General features: G+C 40.5%; 2 protein-coding genes across 3 annotated transcripts in view; one reads left to right on the top strand and one right to left on the bottom strand.

Annotated features, from left to right (window-relative positions):
• The window catches only part of LOC101846779, a 66,718-nt gene extending 56,225 nt beyond the window's left edge, over positions 1-10,493 (bottom strand). The window contains exon 1 of the mRNA XM_005089216.3: positions 10,369-10,493. Within this exon, the coding sequence (XP_005089273.2) occupies positions 10,369-10,406 (38 nt within the window). The 5' untranslated portion in view covers positions 10,407-10,493. The remainder of the gene's footprint in view (positions 1-10,368) is intronic.
• A 2,361-nt stretch (positions 10,494-12,854) lies between these two features.
• The window catches only part of LOC101864657 (tRNA-uridine aminocarboxypropyltransferase 1), a 9,922-nt gene continuing 8,355 nt past the window's right edge, over positions 12,855-14,421 (top strand). For both annotated transcript variants that reach the window (XM_005089206.3, XM_035968500.1), the window contains exon 1: positions 12,855-12,882. In XM_005089206.3, the coding sequence (XP_005089263.2) occupies positions 12,856-12,882 (27 nt within the window). In that variant the 5' untranslated portion in view covers position 12,855. The remainder of the gene's footprint in view (positions 12,883-14,421) is intronic.

Below are 14,421 nucleotides of genomic sequence, written 5' to 3'. Positions count from 1 at the left end.
GCTGAATTGAAGGCGGGGATTTTTTTCAAGGTGTGTGTGGGTTTTGTATTGTTTAAGAGAACTACTCTGGAAAGGGGGGGGGGTGAATTGCCTGCGTCTGGTTAGGATTACATTATTAGACCTGAACTTAAATGGATTTGGGGATGGGGGTGTTTTCTTTCGTTTGTGATTGTGCAAGTGGTTCAGACAATTAACTTAGAATTTTAGAACCTACTTTTAGAGGTTTGGGCAGAAGGGGTCTTCTTCTACTTACTATGACCAAAGATGGTTTCATGCTTCGGATTGGTGCGAGTGTGGGGTTAAGTTTATAGCCTACGTGAGAGTGTGAATGTAGCACTACTGTAGATAATTAGAAGTATGCTACTGGTACCCATGATAGCCTTTTTTCTTGCAGGAAGCTTCGGATTGCACGAGGGCTTGTTTTGTTTTTCTTTGGTGGGTTTTTTTGTGAGGGGGATGCTTGTGGGGTGGGAAGTACATGATGTTAATTTTTATTTTTACGGGGTGGGGGTGGGGGTTGCTTGGGTATGTATTGTTGTTGTACATGTGTTTGTTACGGTACCGCCATCTGTGCAATTTTGAGGGAAAGAGGGGTGGGAAAGGGGACATGAAAAATGAAAAACGCCTGTTGGATCGGTCTGTTGATGAGCACTGCTGGCATGTTGACGAAGGCTTCACCGAACAACGGAGGTTGTGGCTGTGTAACTTACTAGCCTTAGATAGTGCTATGTCTAATGCAATATTCATTGATTGACCTGTTGCCTGTCCCCGTGGTTTTATGCACCCCGCATAATTTAGCAAAATTTGATCATTTTTTGGCATAAATTTCTGATTATTTTCCCTTATCATTCTTTGTTTAAAATTAACAGAATCGCATAATTTCATATAAACTTGAGCTCAGTTTGCATAATTTCAGAATTTTTCTTATATAAAACTACGGGGACAGTGTTGCGAGCCAAAGGAGAGAAAGGCTATTTTATTTTAGTAGAGGTTTTACGGCACTCGGAACTGCATAATAGGTCATATGAGCGCCAATGGGTGGATGTCAACAGAGAAGTCCTTACAGGGAATCAGACTTAGTCTACTCTGCTCACCTCTTCTAGCTTCAACAGCACAAAGGCTGCTTCGACTATCAAGGCACCTCGGAAATAGCAGGCCACAAGAGCGTGACATTCAAAAGAAGTAGTTAGAGGAAAATGACGATAGTAAGGAATAGGAAAGAAAAAACAGCAGTTCCCTGTTGTAGTTCAGGCACAGTCATGAGCATGACATTGTTGGATCAGCCCATTTACAATTCTACTGTGCATTAGAACGAGAAATGTCCCCCCTTTGGAAATGGCCTAAAGACACTTTAGTCAGTGGCACCGCTTCGGGGGTGAGAAAGGCTACGGTGTAAACGTGCGTATGACTAGCACGACAGCGTAACACTCACGAAATTCTCGAGGACCATTGGATTTTTCCCTCTTTTCAAAGACTGTCGATGATCTAGATTAGATTTACATGATGTAATTATTTTTTCTTTTCTTTTAGTGTAGATGGGTGTGTCTTTACGCCCTCGTCGCATCGACACGTGACAATTCGATATGATGTCAGAGAAAACAAGCCAAGCAGACAGAGGCAAACACATTACGAGGTGGTGGCAAGACGGACGGAGAGCGCACTTTACGAAAAAGTCCAACAATCGGAGAATCAGGCTTGCCAAGGCTTTGGGATCAATGAGAAACTCCCTCATTATAATTATAGTATAAACAGAAAGCTCTTAGAAGGGGTGTTTAGAAACTGTAAGAATGATCTACGTAAAAGTTACTAAAATGGCGCCCATGGATCATTGACGGTCCACGCCTTGTCCAGCCTAATTTTTATGACGACATTTCGATGATCTTTCTTGGTCGTTCACCGATTTCGACGGTGACTGTCATGGTTCATGTTGAGTCCTTTTCTTGTGTGGGCGCAGAGATGGGTGTCCATCCGATCGGCTATCGGCAGAGATACGGGTTCAGTATTGTCAGTAAGGGCAGTGCAGTAATAAACTGTCCAGGATAGTCAGGACCAGCGATTGAAAATTTTTCTTGTGCACGAGCTTCATCTGATCAGTTCGCCACTTCTCTTCTTTCTTCTCAAAGCTGTCTGGTCTCGCCTCTGGGTGAAGAAGGCACGCCAGCCTGGCCTGCCCATAGCACACAGCTCAAACTGTTTGGAAGGGACTCCCAAGAGTGAAAATATAGAAATGGTATAGGTTTAGCGCCCCTATCAACACTACATGTATTAGGTTATTTAAGAGGCGGGACCTCCGAGTTTAACATCCATCTCCGAAAGGACCGAGCCAAGTGGGAAATTCGTGTAAAGTACAGTAAAGTGCCTTTCCCAAGGACACAGCGTTGGACCGAGCTGAAGCTCGAACCCCCGAAACCGCAATCTCCCGATTACGAGTCCAATAGCCTAACCACTAGGCCACCGACGCCATTTCCCCCAGAGGGTTTGGTGTTGAAATTTCGTGCAGACTTTGTAGAGTTGAGACCAGTTCTACACCTCCGTGGTTTCTCTCTTCCTTTCTGGCCTTGCCTTTCCATGCCAGAAGGTGTAGCCGCCTTTTCACGCTCAGTTCATCCGCAGATTCTTCTTTCTGCTGCTTGTCTGGTCTCGCTGAAGCCGTACGGTACGGTGATGTCAATGGGGTACCGTAGCAGACCAGTTCACTTGCAATGAGAGCGGTTCTTCTCTCACCATCACTTTTAGTCTTAGGCCTTTGGGCCTTGAGGCCGAGGCCGCTTTTCTGTCCATGGGTGCGCTTACATTCAAGCGCCAAAAATCACTTGCTTCTTCCTTTGGCTTCAACTGCTTTTAGGGGGATGGGGGTAATAATGATGTGTGTGTGTGTGGGGGGGGGGGGGGGGGGGGGTGGTAACGGAACAAATTAAATTAATGAATGTGCCGGAAGGGGGTGAACCTTTTTTTTTTTTTGGGGGGGGGGGGAAATATAATAGACGCGTTTGGGGGGAGAGGAGGAGATAGGATGAGCGTGTGTTGGGGGAGGGAGGGGGAAGGATACGAAGAGAGTGTGCGTGTGGGAGGGGTGGCGGGGTTGTTTTGAGCGAGCGTGTGCGTGTGAGCGCGCACAGTTTGGGGAAAGGTTGAGTCTGTTGATGTTGCGCATTGGCATGTTGACAGTGGCATAATTGGACAACGAAGGTTGTGACTCAAGTGACTGTGACTGCCTGTTGTGGGCTAAGACAGTTATGGTGTACGTACAAAACAATCGCAAGACGAAGTAACGCGAAATTTTTGGGGACAATTCGATGTCAGCCCAAACAAGCTGAGGGGACAGAGTGTCACAGAGTCAAAGTCAAAGAGGATGGCAGCAGGAAAGACGGAATGCCACTTTACAAAATCGCCGATAAATCAGGCCTTCCGAGGCTTTGTAATGAATGATGAGAATTACGGTACCAGAGAGTTCATAATAGCAGGGACGTATAAAAACTCTAGAATTACTTCAAGTTAAAACAGCGTCCACGGAAGATTGAAAGTCTGAGCATTTTCCACATTAAGATAAATTTCTTAGCTTTATGATGACATTTCAAAGGAAGGGTACAAGTGCCCCAAACTCAAATTCCAAAAAAAGTTAAAGCACAAGCTCTTTTCTTTTCTTTAGACTCCACAGAACTATCCTTTTCAGAATGTCTAAGACACGATCTCACCTGCCATACCCTGGACTAGTATACGCCTTTAACTTATATGAGCTCTCTGGTATTAGAGACAATAAATAGCATATTTTCAATGCCATTTTGTCTTACATAAAATGAATTCAACATAAGAAACACTGTTCACAGTTTTGAAACATTGTGGTGTAACGAAATCTAAGCATTTATTTGTACACATGTTACTATCTGACTATCTGCTCTTTCTCTCTGTACATTACAAAAATATTCACTTTCTATAGGAAATCACTCAGAAAAAAAAAATGACCGCACATCAAAAGACAAAATAAGAAAACTCTACATCCAAACATCCAAACCCAACATTTTATATTACAATACAAGTAATTAATTATACGGCATCATGTACAATCATAACAACCTGCATTGCAACAATGTCAACAAAATTAAAACCAGCATAAAAAGTTTTTAAACAATATGAAGATAATTTTAAAGTTAACCCCAAAGTGGTAAACATCTCTTTTCATACACACAAAAAGACTGACTGTTTTGTATGGAGGAATATAATACAGTATAACCCGGATAGGTCGAACACAGATTAAATCTGCTCGAACTGTGTCTACGGCCCCGGGTTTTTTTTTCTTCATCTTTAAAAAAAAAATCACGCAAAGCTCAAACACAAACACGGAATAGTCTAACTAATTACGCTGCCGTAGAGGTCTTAAGTCAATGTCCTTTGAGATGCACTTGAGACAAAATAATAGTAAAAACAAAAAAAGGCAAGGTTGGTAAAATACCGCCTTCTCCAACCCCCCCCCCCCCTCCACAAAAGCAGCATGCTGTTCTATTTAGGCATGCTGCTCTACACATATATGCCCTCTGTGCGTGCCTAGGTCCTAGTTAGGCTTGTGTGGAGTGGGCGGGAGGAGGGTTTCGTGCATCACACGATCGGCCGCCCCATCCCTCTTTGCAAAGGACTGCACCCTTGGTGGGAGAGATTGAGTACAGCTGCATTGTTTCGTCATCGCGCTGTTGATTACTGTATATTTATTATCTTGTCAAATTGTTTACGTTCATTGAAAAACTTGAAAAGGCACCGTTTGATTAGTGCAGACTAAAGACCATTCACACTGACCCGCGCAATTAAACTGTATTGGTACCAGTAGGCTCATTACCAATCGAACTCGAAAACGTTGCTCATTGTGTTTCTCATTCTCAATCTGTTGATTTCAAATTCACATCAATAGGCATAGATCTATCAATCTGATCTAGGACAATGGCCGAAAAAAAAAAATCTCTGTTCCTACCTAATTTTTGTTGCTCCCCCTGATTCTGTGACACAGCCGATGTCATAACACTGTTCACATACCCCTTGAACTACCAAAGCCTGTCCCGGAGAATTCAAGCTATCCGTGTTATACTGTACGGTACTATCATCAACAGTGTAACGATGGTAGGTGTTTGACCTTTTAATATTTTAATAGCATAGAACGGGAAGGTAAGACAACACTTAACAAGCGATCACTTATTTATTTAAAATAGAATTAATTTGATGGTAGGGCTACTCAAAAGTGCATCATGTAAGAAGCAAAATATACAGGAAGAACAAAAGCTCAGAAATGAAATAAAAAAGAAAATAAAGGGACAGTGCAGTGCAACGTTACCACCAGGAGGGAGCAAGACAAAAAAAAGGCAAACTCACCTTGATAGACAAAAAGGTAGCTCATTAAACCCTCTACTGCCTAATGCCTTCGTTTCCATAATGACGTACACGGTACGTCAAGAAAATACGAAAAAAGAACAATTTTTGTTCCCAAATAAGACTAAACGAATCCACGCTGTGCCTGTGGCTAAAACTAAATCTTAGTAACATACAGTAAATCAGAGCCTAATATTTTGTAGGATGTTACATATGTTTTATAAGCAACCAGGAAGAGAAAATTGTGTTTACTTTGTTTCGTGTGACGTCCTTGTGGTACGGCACGAAGCTAACATTTTCATATACTTCCAGGATGTACCATGCACCTACGTCATAAAAGGCAACAGAAGCAAACCTGCAAACCCCTCCATGACCAAAAATAACAGTTATCTTTTGATGCAAATCCAATTGGGGTACTTCCATGCAAGCAAGAAAAAAAGTTGGAGGGCTTCGATTTTACAGTCCGTGCCGGTTTTAAACACGCCGGCATAAAACACATTTCGGACTCAAGCAAGCTAAACGGCTGTTGTTACCTAATTTTTGCTATATAAATTACACACCTTTAAACACGGTAACTTCGACTTCCGGCACGCTTCATTTACAAGACAGCCAATACTTTCATGATGACTCATCGAATTTCTAACACAGTCTACACCACAGCAGTGAGTGTGTTAAGAGAAACACAAAGAATGCAAATGATGGAGACACCAGGGCTACCCTTTTCAGGCCAACTTAAGAGGTTCCTTTACCCTTTGGTTTACTATCTTAAGGGGTATTTAAACCCTTGTTTTAGAAACTTAAAGGGGAAAAGTCAATATTTTATAATTTTATAGTAAGATTTTTTGCTTGTAAACATTTAACTCACACGCACATTTATACAGACACACACAGAGTGACAATGACTTTGATTGAATGCTAACGATTTTTAATTAACTTAAGAAATAAATGAGTTAATATTGACTAGAATTAGAGTTGTGTCCATTTGGAGAGGGGGGGGGGGAAAGTGGTGGTGGTTGAGCAGTTGGGTCTATCAAAAATAAAATAAAGTTGACAGACCAAAAAGGGTCAATTCCGACTATAATACACCAAGAAAAATAGACCTACAATCTATGAAATTTACAAGTAAGGATTTCAGTGGGGGAAAAAATTGGGACTTGGTGAAAAAAATTGGGATCAACGACAAATCACCTAGGTCACTGCCAACCTGACTTTAAAAATTTCCAGGGGTGTTACTTATTATATCCATGTGTATATTCCCTCTGTGCGCGCGCGCATGTGTGGTGTATGTGTGTGTGCACACGCGTGCATGTATGTGTTTCACTTATCTATTCTTTAAATCCTGAAGTATCACGTCAAGGTCTTCTAGTCCAAGAGTTAATAACTGTTTTACTGACGGGTCTTGGTGAAGCGCCCGACTAACCAGAACTCGGACAAAGCATGTTTTGGCAAAAGTAGAACTTGAGAATGTCTTAAGTAGGAATGCCAAATCAATACTACTTTCATTATAGTTGAAATATCACGTGTGAGCAAAGCTCCAACACAACTTTAGGTGAGTCAACTACTAAATTCGACATCGACATTTTGGAAAATAGTGCTCCGAGTTTCTGCTGATTAAAAGTTTAACGAGTGCTTCCCACGACAGAAAAGGAGGCAGAGTAAGATTTTAGAAAAATCCGGCGCTACAGACGGAACCAAAATATTTTTAAAAATCGGGGTACACGCGATCAATATCTGGAAAGTCGGGACGCTTGAGATTTAGGGCACGGATGAGTGGCAGGTTTGGAAAATAAACTGATTCATTCTTCTTCGGAGCAATCCCAGGGTTCACATTCCAGTCTTTCCAGACTTTCGAAGGCGGACAATTCATGTTTACTAGTGTGTTAAAGAAGGATGGGGGTAATCTCACGGCGAGGTAAACTCAAGGCACAACACCGGCAAATGTGAGCGGAGCGTCTGTGCTGAAGCAAGCCGGTGTTGTCAGAAACTGCGCACAGCTGATAAGTAGGTCGACGAGTCGACTTCTTCTGACACAGAAGGTGACTGTCGTGCATGTGTGAGGATGTGTTGTCAAATCATTGACTCGGCTTCGGTATAGAGAAGGGGGAAAAACGATGCTTGCCAGACGCACACCACCTACGTTTTAAAGTGTATGCAAACCCCCGAAATGAAAGTCTCGCACCACCAAAACTTAAAGGGGGTAATTCGCAGGTTTAATTTAATGCGTAATATATGCACATTTGAGCGTAATGGGGAGCCCTGAGACACACACGCGCACAGAGAGGAAGGCACAGAGATGCACACAGCCGCGCACTTGGACATAGGATCTAGCCTTGGGCAAAGCTACACACAGACGAAAAAAATACAAAGAGAGTCGGGGAGACGAGAAAGGGAGGCTGGCTGCGATTTCACCTTTGCCCCTAGCTATCCGATAATCCGGATTATGTATCACGCGCGAGGTGGGATGAGGGCGGTTGTATGAGTGTGGCACAGCGGGCAGTGGTACGCAAACGTAGTGTGTGCTGTATCGTGACTGGCCATCTAAATTAAGTTTTCCTTTCCCATTCGATCACAAAACAATACAAACAAACAAACAAACAAAAACTATCATTGCGGGTAAAAATGACAGCGCACACTTTTGTGCGACCACTACTTACGAACAAAGGAAATAACTCAGGAAATTTTCTACACAAAAATCTCTGTATTATGACAATGTCTACTTCGCACTCGAGCACGCTTCAGCATTAAGAAATTTATATGTTTTCTCCCGATGACCGTGCTTGTTAAAGCCGGTATGGACTGTACTTGGCAAGTCTGCGAAATTATTGAGACAGATAATAGTCAGAGAGTTCATATCCTAGCCGGCCAAAGTTCTTTTTTAGGGTTGACTCATAATTACATACGAACATGTAGGTAGGGCCACTTAGAAATGATAGCAGATATGGTACCTGTGATCAAAGATTAGTGCACAGGTTGACAATGTCAAACATGTTCAAGCTTTTGGAAAGGTAGTCGAACTCAGTCACTAGCAAGTATCTCTTGGCTTAAGACATAAAAAAACTTAACATCCTATTCTTAAAAGACAAAAAGTTGAGCTGCAATGACTTGTTTATTTATACATGATGTGTTTGTGAAATGGAAGTTGTATTCTCACCCCGGGTGAGAAAAACCTATAGCTATGCTATGTCTCGCTATTCTCACCCCCTCCCTTGTTTTACCGGAAATGACCCAATAGGGACCAGGGCTGAGGTTATCGGGGATGATGCTCCACAGGATCGTGTTGGTGTCCGAATAGACATAATTTACATCTAGTCACAGTCACGGTGGTCAGATTTGAGCCAGATCTGGCCCGCTGAATTTCATTTGGCTCTCTGGCTCTTTTTTGGCTCCAAACTCCAACAAATATTCAAGAAGAAGGGACAAAAGAGGCAAGAAGAATAACAGGAAAAAAAATGAAAGCTTGGATTGCTTTTAAAATAAAATTATTAAACTAGATCTAGTTAACACGATTTAGCGCCCTCAACCATTTGGTTTGAATAATTTACAACCCTTCTACTGTCCTGCAAGAGCATTTATTGTCTCGTGCTTGTGTCGTGTAACGTACTTGTAAAATGTATGCTCTCTGTTCCTTGAACCATAATTTATTGTGCGCAGGCAGAGAGTGAGAGGCCTGCCATCGTTAAGTCAGTGTGTATTAAATGAATAGTAATATGGGTTATTCTCACGCGGGGTGAGAATAAAGGTGGCCTTGTGAAACTGGCTGTGATAGTGGCAACTATTATTGATATAATATGACATCAGCAAATTTGCATACAAACCCAATTTCACCACTGGCACTGGGATATAATCATCCATTCCTTTTTCATTTCTTAAGTTTTAAAAATTCGTAGTTAGTGAAAATTAGATCTCTATCTTTTTTTGGGGGGGAGTGTATAAAGACCCGGTAACCGGGAACAAAATCACAAAGTATACAGACCCGGTAGGGGAAATCTTTTGTGATTTCGGAAAGTTTCAGCGCCCTCTTGGCTCAGGGTAGACCTAGGTTCTTCTAGATCTATGGCCTACATCTAGGTTGAAAGATATAAATCATTGATCTAGTTTCGAGACTAGCCTACATCTAGATCTAAATGAAAATTGCACATGTCTTTTCGAAGAACGATAGTTTTTCCTCCGTTTTGGAGTTGGAGGAATCACAATTTTAAGAAAAGAACAATGTCATTTTATAATTTCAATCGAGCAGTCACCCTCTCTATTTCTCTGCCCCCCCCCCCCTCTCTCTCTCTCTGCTCTGTCTCTGTGTATCGCTCCCATTCTCTTTTTCTTTGTTTGTCTCTATCTTTCTTCCTCCCCACCTATTTTCCACTCTATCTTTCTCTCGTTCCCTCCTGTCAACTGGGGCATGTCATATATATAATATATATTTATGTATACATTTTGCTAACACTTCCCCCTGCTCTCTCTCTCTCTCTGTCTCTCTCACACTCACACACACACACACACACACACACACACAGACAAACACTACCGGGTCTGGGCGCTGAAACTTTCCGAAAACACAAAAGAGTTCCCCTACCGGGTCTGTATATACTTCGTGACTTTGTTCCCGGTTACCGGGTCTGTATACACTTCGTTTTGTTTTTTTCACGGCAATGGGTGGCATTGTTTATGTTATTGTTTGTCAATGCTGAGTTTTGTAAGTTGTGGTGATTTATTTTATTATAACGAAGGCCTTTTATTATAATTTAACAAAAATAAAATAAGTTCAAGATGCACACAGTAGGCCTACACATCTGAATCTGGACCTAAATAGTTCTGAAACTCAAACTTTAAATCATAACAAGACAAACAATTAAACCTAACAATATTAAGCAATAAACAAATCGTAGTTGAACGTCTTGAGAATCTGCAGCGTTGGAAAGGCTGACCCTTGGCTTTGTTGAAGTGAAGTGATGGAGTCAACTTCAACTGAAAGATCCCACAACATAGCGTTGAAAGTAAAATGAAGAAAAGATCTTACACGTTTCCTTTGAGGGTTCATCTCCAAAAAAAGTTTGCATCTCGTTCTCTGTGCATTTCCCGCGAGTTCCTTGTCCGAGAGCTTGCAATAATCTTCTAGAGACAGGAGATCAAGAAATCTAGATGGGACAGTTTATCCTGAGTTGCTGTTCTTTCTTGTGACACAAATGCAGCACGTAATAATCTGTAAACATTACATGAGTGGCTCGCTTTTTTGCCATTCATCATGGCTCGGAGTCCGTACAATAAATAGCTCGCATAAATCGCCAATCCAAGAAAATTCATTAATTATCATCATCATCAAGTGTCAGATCTGAAACAGACATCGACAGTCAAGTTTCACCACTGTTTTTTTCTGCTGGAATGTTGTCATAAAGCTACGTATATATATATATATATATATGAAATCTAGCATTTGGATGTTTGTTGTGTTTTTTTCCAGATCAGAATGCACACATAAGAAATGAAAGCCACATGGTAGGCCAAACTGTAGTGAAAAGATTACCCGACAGCGTGCGCACAAGGAGTTAACAGTTCCTTGGAGTAACTATTAATACAGTTACTCCAAGAACAGTTCTAAGCTCCTTGCGTGCGCAGCATAATATGCGCCCAAACGTGGCCCAAACTGAGCTGACGTCGAGAAAGTTTTTTGTTGTAAAGTACTTGGCTGACGTTAATAAGAATTACTTGTATAACATAGAGATATTTACAATATATATATATTTATATATAGGGCCTATATTTTTTTATAAAAATAATAATATAGATGTATATACACAGTAATATATTAATACAGTCCACTTTAATAAATATCTGCTGGCCCGCAGGATTTTCTCCGGTTTCGTCGGTTGTCGTTTGAAGAGGGTTGCTCAAATAGTGATGATTGTAAAGAACCTAGAATGTATGCTGCTGGCAATTTTCCCTTTTTGGAAGACAAAAATGTTTGCTTCTTTCAGTAACTGCAATTATTTGAAAGACTATGGTGCGGTCAAAAATTCGTGGCCAACTTGTTCACAAATATCTCTTTAACGTGTAAATCAATGTCACCCATACTTTGCGCAGCAGTTGGTATCAATTTTGTCTTACTAAATCATATTTTTTCACCTCAGCTGAGACTAAATTAAAAAACTTTTCTTCGTAAATTATGTATAGGGCCTATAAAATACTATAAATTTTCATCACGAGGAAAACGGGATCGTTCAGAGCACCCCCGCTCCTCACATACATTTTGTATAGTATAGGCCTACGCATTGGCTAAAGCCCTAGATTTCTACGTCACAGCTCGCCAATGACACCTTTTAGTTGCAAAACTTGTTACAATAAATTAATTTTAGAGTGAACACTTTTTTACACTGTTCTCAAAACATGCGTTCAATAAGCATAGCGTCTCTATTAGGAAAAAAATGACCGACTTGCTTTGAAAAGCTATAATGTCCCAGCTGTAATCCTTGGAAATTCTGTAGAAACCACCAACTGGGGCATAAGTCCTAAAGGAATTTTCTAGAATACAGCCACAGAATTCTACACAAGTGTAGAATTCTGTAAATACAGCTAACAGATGTTTTCACAAATATTGATCTGTAAAGACAAATTGATTCAAGTCACTGTGCTTCATATTTGACAGTTAGGAAATGTTTTACAAAAAGTTGCGCCACGAATTTTTTACCGTAGGCCTTCTATAACTATTTATAACTGTGCGCATTGTGCTTTCTCTTCGGCATTAAAATTGTCAGCTTGCTTCACAGAATTCCACACTTGGTGTAGAATTCTGTGGCTTGCTTTTAAATTATTGTTAATCTGCCGAAAGTCGAAAAGTCACAAAGAACGCACGAAAGACAAAGAGGGTAAATGGAAAAGTGAGAAAAAGATTTAATACTAGATCTGGTGATGTCCTGAAACACACCATGACGTGCATGTTTATAATATGTGTACAGGACCTGTGAATTGGTTTCGTAGCCTATATGGCTGCTCGAATGTTTATCGACAGACGTACATTCGCTATCCGCCATGTAGGCTATAAGCCTGTTGATGGGAGTGAGACGAGCGTGCAAACAATGAATTTATATTTTAGATTATTGACGATGTCTGTCTTTGGCGCGTAATCGATGCACGTGCGTTCACGTGCATGACTCTTTTCTCTCTTTTGTTTTTTTATTTTTGTTTGCCGTCCTAAAGCGCCAGTGCTCCTATCATAGGATAGTTTAATCATCATCATCATCATCATCATCATCATCATCATCATCATCATCATCATCATCATCATCATCATCATAATCATCATCATCATCATCATCATCATCATCATCATCATGACCATAATAATAATAATAATAATAATAATAATAATAATAATAATAATAATAATAATAATAATAATAATAATTTTATAATAAAGCTGAGTGACAAAACAATAATAATATAATGCTATTGATTAACGAAACGAGTCAAATATTTTTTAAACTTCTAGATACTGCTCCCAAATTACTCCCAATGTTGAAATTTGGCTGTGGTACTTGCGTGCGTAGTTTGTTACTTTCTGATTTGTTTTTATTTTTATAATCTTCATGTAATAATACTAGATCTAGAATCTAGATCTAGATCTAGCTTTATTGGGCGCTTTTTCGGTAGTTCCCACCCCGCATTTGTTATTCGCCGGTATTGGCCCCAAGAGTAGGGGGGTTTCACTGGGGCTTGCCCCCCCTGACCTAATAAAAACATGGCATGGTGGGGGGTTTCAGGGGGGCATGCCCCCCTGAATTTTACCACAATTTAATGTTTTGCAGTTGTTAGGTTTGATATCTTAGCTTGCCGCGAATCAAACGTATATAGATCTAGATCTAGATGTAGGTCAGGCTCAATCAAATAAGGGGGGTGGGAACTACCGAAAAAGCGCCGCTTTATTGTTTGCTTTGCTCAAATTCAAAATGTTTGAGATATATATATATATATATATATATATATATAGATTCTATATATATATTTAAAGAGAGAGAGAGAGAGAGATTTTTCAGTGCTGACACATGCTCTGTAACTGTAAGACTGTAGTCTAGTAGGCTGAAGTTGAAGGCTACTCCGTAGGCTACTTTGTTGTTGTTGATCATCATTGAATTGACCATTGACAACATTGAACTTTTTGAGCGAACCACAGTTCCATGTCCTGATCGAGAGCTATGCACCGTGACAATACCCCCTCCAGCCTCACGGAAAAGTGAATATCCCATCCTCATCGCCAATGTTACGGTCTTGTAGGTTGTACCAGGAAACTTGTAACAGCAATCTTGTACATCAATCAGGAATACAGGAGTCTCGTCTTGGGTCGAACATAACAAAATCAAAGTCAAAATTAAAATGCAGTTCTTCTAACCATCCATGGCATCTATACTTACTGACACTGATATGATGGGGATGCTTTCTAAAATCTTTAGCCTACTCTTTGACTTTATGACTTTATGTTATAATATGACTCATGTGAGTTATCGGGTGCGCACTGTTTAAATCCAGGCAGGTTAATTAGCTAACTTTAATTTTGAATAAATGGTTTTAAAACTCTTATCCTGCGTCTGTGCCCAGATGCGTATCTTATTAGCAACCGATTACGTCGGACGTGCCGGGAAGGCTGCCGGGGTCACTCAGTGTATACTGTTGGTGTACAGTGCGCGCACCGGGAAACATATGTTTTCGCCATGAATACCGCGGGAGTGTGTTAACTGATGATGAAAATAACGCTCTGTCTTTCATAGCTTTCTATTTATAAAGTGTTACAATGAATAACACCCTCTCACAAGCTGATAAGACATTACGAGTAGTTATGCCCATTCGAATACCTTTCTGGACGCTCTTGTTCTTATGAATGACCTGAGGTTCGAAAGGGGATAATTTATGTCAATTTCCGAATGTTTTACGCTCAAATTGTTCTCTGTACCTGCACAATGGTATTCAAAACTATCAAACAAGCTTATTTTTTATCAGGTAGTATCATTTCATACAAAATCAAGCTCTTTTGAAATATTTTGTATAGAAAAATGGAAGTCTTGTTTCCTGACTATCCTTTCAAGT

Source organism: Aplysia californica, unplaced genomic scaffold, assembly GCF_000002075.1.
Source record: "Aplysia californica isolate F4 #8 unplaced genomic scaffold, AplCal3.0 scaffold00004, whole genome shotgun sequence".
In the NCBI taxonomy this organism is placed as follows: Eukaryota; Metazoa; Mollusca; class Gastropoda; order Aplysiida; family Aplysiidae; genus Aplysia; species Aplysia californica.
This window is presented reverse-complemented; position numbering and strand designations above follow the sequence as displayed.